General features: G+C 51.3%; 1 protein-coding gene across 2 annotated transcripts in view; it reads left to right on the top strand.

The window, feature by feature from the left end:
* The window catches only part of Zbtb2 (zinc finger and BTB domain containing 2), a 21,311-nt gene extending 16,653 nt beyond the window's left edge, over nt 1-4,658 (top strand). For both annotated transcript variants that reach the window (XM_055616200.1, XM_055616201.1), the window contains exon 3: nt 1,797-4,658. In XM_055616200.1, the coding sequence (XP_055472175.1) occupies nt 1,797-3,165 (1,369 nt within the window). In that variant the 3' untranslated portion in view covers nt 3,166-4,658. The remainder of the gene's footprint in view (nt 1-1,796) is intronic.
* The last annotated feature ends 281 nt before the right edge of the window (nt 4,659-4,939 follow it).

Genomic DNA, 4,939 nt, shown 5'->3' with positions numbered 1-4,939 from the left:
TGTGTGTGTGTGTGTGTGTGTGTGTGTGTGTGTGTGTGTGTGTGTGTGTGTGTGTGTGTGCGCGCGCATGCGTGCGCGTGTGCTTGCTGGGAAACTCCAGGGGTGCCCAGCTTCCTCACCATGGTGCCAGCCCCAGTACTCCGCACTCCCTCCAGCCTGGCTGCAGTGTAGAGCGTTGTTTGCTCTACACTGTCTGCCCAGTTCTGTCCTTTGCCATCAGGAACTATAGATACTTGTTTCACATTGGGAAGGCATACTGTCAGCAATCACTTAGAAACAAGGAAGAGAATGGCTCCCCCAGCCAGTGGGCCCCTGCAAAGCCCTGTGGACGGAGATGCAGTGGACAGGCCTGATGAAAGAAAGCCCCTTCCGAACCAACCTCCTCCCCAAGGATCACATCCATCTCCTGGAGTGATCCACATCTCTGAAGGCCGTGGTTTCTGAGCTCCCTGGGCCTCTGCCTGAGCATGCCAGTGGTAGCACGCGTTTTTAGGTCCATCACTGGGGTAGGAGGTGGGTCCCTGTAAGTTCCAGGCCAGCCTGATCTACACAGGGAGACCGTGTCTCAGAGAAAGAAAGAGAAGTCTTGGCCTGTTTTTGTTTTGTAGAAAATGGCATTAGGCTCACATTTCCCGCTCTCTTTGTATTGTCAGTGGATGCTGGATTTATGCCTGGTTTTTACTGTTTGACTTTGATGTTTGTGGCTGCATGTGGTATTGCATAGGATCTTGACACCTTGAAGCCCGTCCAGTAATTATTCATTTATGTCCTGTCAGAAGTTGATCTTAAAATCACATTAGCTTTTTCTTTTTCTTTTTTTCTTTTTCTATAGACCGTGACTTGTTCTGTAGCTAGACTCACCTTGAAGTTCAGACAATCCTCCTGCCTCATCCTTCTGTGTGTGGGGAATATACATCATGCCTAGCTCATCTATTTTTAATTTAATAAAGTAAAATGTTAAATTTAGGAGATAGGGTATGCTGTTAATATTTTAGCATGGTGAGAGGTAATTGATTTAAACAATGACTGTTATTGCTAAACCTGCCAAAAAGATCTTTAATGCCAAGAAGTTATATAATAAAAGTTACTATAAATTCTAAGGACTTTCAAGGACGCTGCTGTCCAGGATGAAGCTGTACATACTACAGAGCTGTGTATCTCACAGGGCTGTGTTAGAAGTCCCTCAGTGGTGGAGGTCTTCACTGTCGCTGTTTCTGAAGTGGTGTTCCGCTAACGGGTAGACAGCTGGCTAAGCCACCATCTGGAGGTGCCTTTCCGCCTCTCAGATGGGATAATCAAGCCCAGCATGTGCCCCACAGAGCTGTTTGGTGCTCTGGAGGCTCTCCAGGTGGCTGTGGGATGAAGCGGGCCTAGATTCCAGTCCCTGTGCTACCTGCCTGTGCTGCCGCTTGCCAGCTGTGAACTGCGATGTGGTGTGGCCACCTACAAAGTTGAGGGCAGTTGTGGGCCGCTGTAAAGGCCACAGTGGGACACTGGTGGAGACTGTGGTCCCGCACTGCCTTCCAGTGCCACCTAGCAACACTGGGAAGGTGACTGGTGAACTCAGGGAGCTGTGCCCCCTCCTCCTAGGCTTTGTTAGGCTAGCAACCCTCCATTGTCAGGGCCAGCTTTACAGGCTTTCTAATCAGATTAAATTCTTCTCCTTCCCTAACTGCATCTGCCGAGCTCTGACCTGGGTCTGTACGGAGCTCAGTCAAAGAGTCAGTAGTGCCACAGAAGTGTTCTCTCGCTGGTCAGAGGTTGGTGTTTCCTCATGGCTTTCCCCTTTCTTTCAGTGAATGTGTCCGTCTGAAGCCCACCGACATACAGCCTGACATCTTCAGCTATTTGCTGCACCTGATGTACACCGGGAAGATGGCGCCACAGCTCATCGACCCCGTGCGGCTAGAGCAAGGGATCAAGTTCCTGCACGCGTACCCCCTCATCCAGGAGGCCAGCCTGGCCAGCCAAGGCAGCTTTTCCCATCCCGAGCAAGTCTTCCCGCTGGCCTCCTCCTTGTACGGCATTCAGATCGCAGACCACCAGTTGAGACAAGCCACCAAGATGAATTTAGGGCCTGAGAAACTTGGGCGGGAACCTAGGCCCCAGGCACCCAGGATGAGCCAGGAGCCGGTGCCTGAGCCCTCGCAGCTGTCACAGCTGCCTACAAACCTGGCCCAGGTGAATCGGACGAGTATGGCTCCCGCCGACCCCCTGCAGACTTCACTGTCGCCTGAACTTGTCTCCACGCCTGTTCCTCCCCCTCCTCCTGGGGAGGAGACCAACCTGGAGGCCTCTTCCTCCGACGAGCAGCCATCCTCCCTCACCATCACCCACGTGAAGCCAAGCATCATGAAGAGGAACGGGAGCTTCCCCAAGTACTACGCCTGCCACCTGTGCGGCCGGCGCTTCACGCTGCGCAGCAGCCTGCGGGAGCACCTGCAGATCCACACCGGGGTGCCCTTCACGGCCGGCCCGCCGGGGGAGGGCCGGGGCCCGCTGTCGCTCGGCAGCAGCGCCGACCTGGGCAAGGACGCCCTGGAGGTGCCGGAGGCGGGGATCATCAGCGACAGCGAGCTGCAGCACATCTCCGACTCCCCCATCATCGACGGGCAGCAGCAGTCGGAAACGCCGCCGCCCTCGGACATTGCCGACATCGACAACCTGGAGCAGGCGGACCAGGAGAGGGAGGTGAAGAGGCGCAAGTACGAGTGCACGATCTGCGGCCGCAAGTTCATCCAGAAGAGCCACTGGCGTGAGCACATGTACATTCACACGGGCAAACCCTTCAAGTGCAGCACCTGCGACAAGAGCTTCTGCCGGGCCAACCAGGCCGCGCGCCACGTGTGCCTCAACCAGAGCATCGACACCTACACCATGGTGGACAAGCAGACGCTGGAGCTCTGCACCTTCGAGGAGGGCAGCCAGATGGACAGCATGCTGGTGCAGGCCAACAAGCCCTACAAGTGCAACCTGTGCGACAAGACCTTCTCCACGCCCAGCGAGGTGGTCAGACACTCCTGCCAGAGCCAGAGCTCGGACGTGTTTGCGCTGGACGACGGGCGGGCGGTCCTCCTGGGCAGCGGGGACCCAGAAGTGACCGACCCGGACCACCCCGTGTTAGCGTCCATCAAAAAGGAACAAGAAACTGTGTTACTAGACTGAGTGTGACTTGTCTTTTTAAAAACTGTCATTTTTACAAAGAACCTTCTACCCTGCTCGGGAAAGTTTCTCCACGGCATGATACAAACGGGCCCCACCCCTCTCCTGCCCCCTCCTCCCAGCCCCATCTCTGTAAGGCTTTGTGCGTTATAAACCTGGACTATATTTACTGTAATTCAGGGGATATTGGAAGGATAATGGTCAGTAGTACTTGTAAAGAAATAGGTTTTGAGAAGTTTTAGATTATTTTAAAAACCTACTTGGAATTAATTAAGAGTTAATAAAACAACTAGAATATAATTTGGTAAGCTAAAATTATGACTGTCCCTGGGTAATAAGTCTTCCTTCTCAGACAAAGTCAGAAAATACAGCATGCTTCTTAGAGAGAAAGCTGGGCTCTGCTATGCAAATCTAGAAGGTGTGGGGAAACTTGAAACCCGAGAGAATGTTTTTAATATTTGTCCTCTAGGTGTCTGATTTCAGAATGTATCCTTTGAGATTATGTCCAGTTAAGAAAAATCACTAGTTAAGAAATCGACTGTAACAAACGCAAAAGAGTAATAATGTGATGGCAATCTTCATTTCTGGATAAAACCTGACGGGCTGGGAGTTCGTGTGTGAGCGAGTGAGCAGATATGGATACTTGCTCCCAAGCAGGGGAACCGATGCACCTAATGGCTGGCCTCGTTCCAAGATGCACAAGAAGATGCTGTTTGCCGCGCTTGTTTAAAATCCGATTGGAAAGCACGGTTCTCCGGAATGTCTTTCTGAGCGGCCAACGGCACGCCTTTCCCTAGCTGTCCCCAGCGGTGAGCTGTGTCAGCGCCGGGCCACTGCCTGCCAGAGCGGTGTGTACAGCAAGGAAAGGACTATAGAAACAGGCGTCTTACAAGGGAAGCTGAGAGCGGAGTGTAAAACCCGACACTGCCTGGCATGGTGATGCCCACCTATAACCCAGCACTGGGAGAGGGGGTCAGGAGGGTGGAAGGAAGTGGGAGTTTGAGGCCAGCCTGGGCTACACAGAGAGACCTCGTTCCAAAAAAAAAAAAAAAAAAAAAAAAAAAGCAATGCCAGAAGTTCAGTGGTTCAGTGGTAACATCTACTAAAGCATCAAAAATAATGAGAGAAATCAGGACCAAAAAAAAAAAAATTTTTTTTATTTTTTATTTATTTTTATTTTTATTTTTTTGTAAAGAAAGAAGGTTGATTCTGTTGTGTATCCTCCAGTTTTGTTAACACCTGAGGATTTCCCCACTGGCCTAACAGCATGAAAAGTTGTCCTTAATCTTCCCTCGGGCTAATAGAATGGCCTCCCGGGATGCAACAGGAGCCGGAAGTGAGGACTGAGGGGCAGGGGCGGGGTTAGTACATAGCTGTACTGTACGTGTATGTTAGAAACTGAACATCCCATCATCCTCCTATATGTATAGTTGAGTTCTCAGATTTGTAAGTTTTTATACATCCCTTCACTGAATAAACATTTCATTAAATGGGCACGTGGATCTTCTCTTGTGTATTTGTCTACCAAAGAACACAGACAGGAGTGTGGAAGTCTTGCGTCAGGAGTCCCAGCTGGGTATACATACGGCTGTCAGGTAGACCTCGGGTAGTAGAGGAAGTTACAGTCCCACTGGGTCTTGAAGTTGTGAGATGCCGGCTGGCTTCTGAGGATGCTGGAACAGCCTGACAGGAGTGTGTGAAGAAAGCTTTCGGGTACTGCGGGACAGTCACAAAGCATCACAAGAACCGAGATTAGACAGCCAGGGGCCGTTTCATC

Source organism: Psammomys obesus, unplaced genomic scaffold, assembly GCF_907164565.1.
Source record: "Psammomys obesus unplaced genomic scaffold, mPsaObe1.curated_primary_1811, whole genome shotgun sequence".
Classification (NCBI taxonomy): Eukaryota; Metazoa; Chordata; class Mammalia; order Rodentia; family Muridae; genus Psammomys; species Psammomys obesus.
The sequence above is the reverse complement of the archived record's forward strand: the minus strand, read 5'-3'. Positions and strand labels throughout refer to the sequence as shown.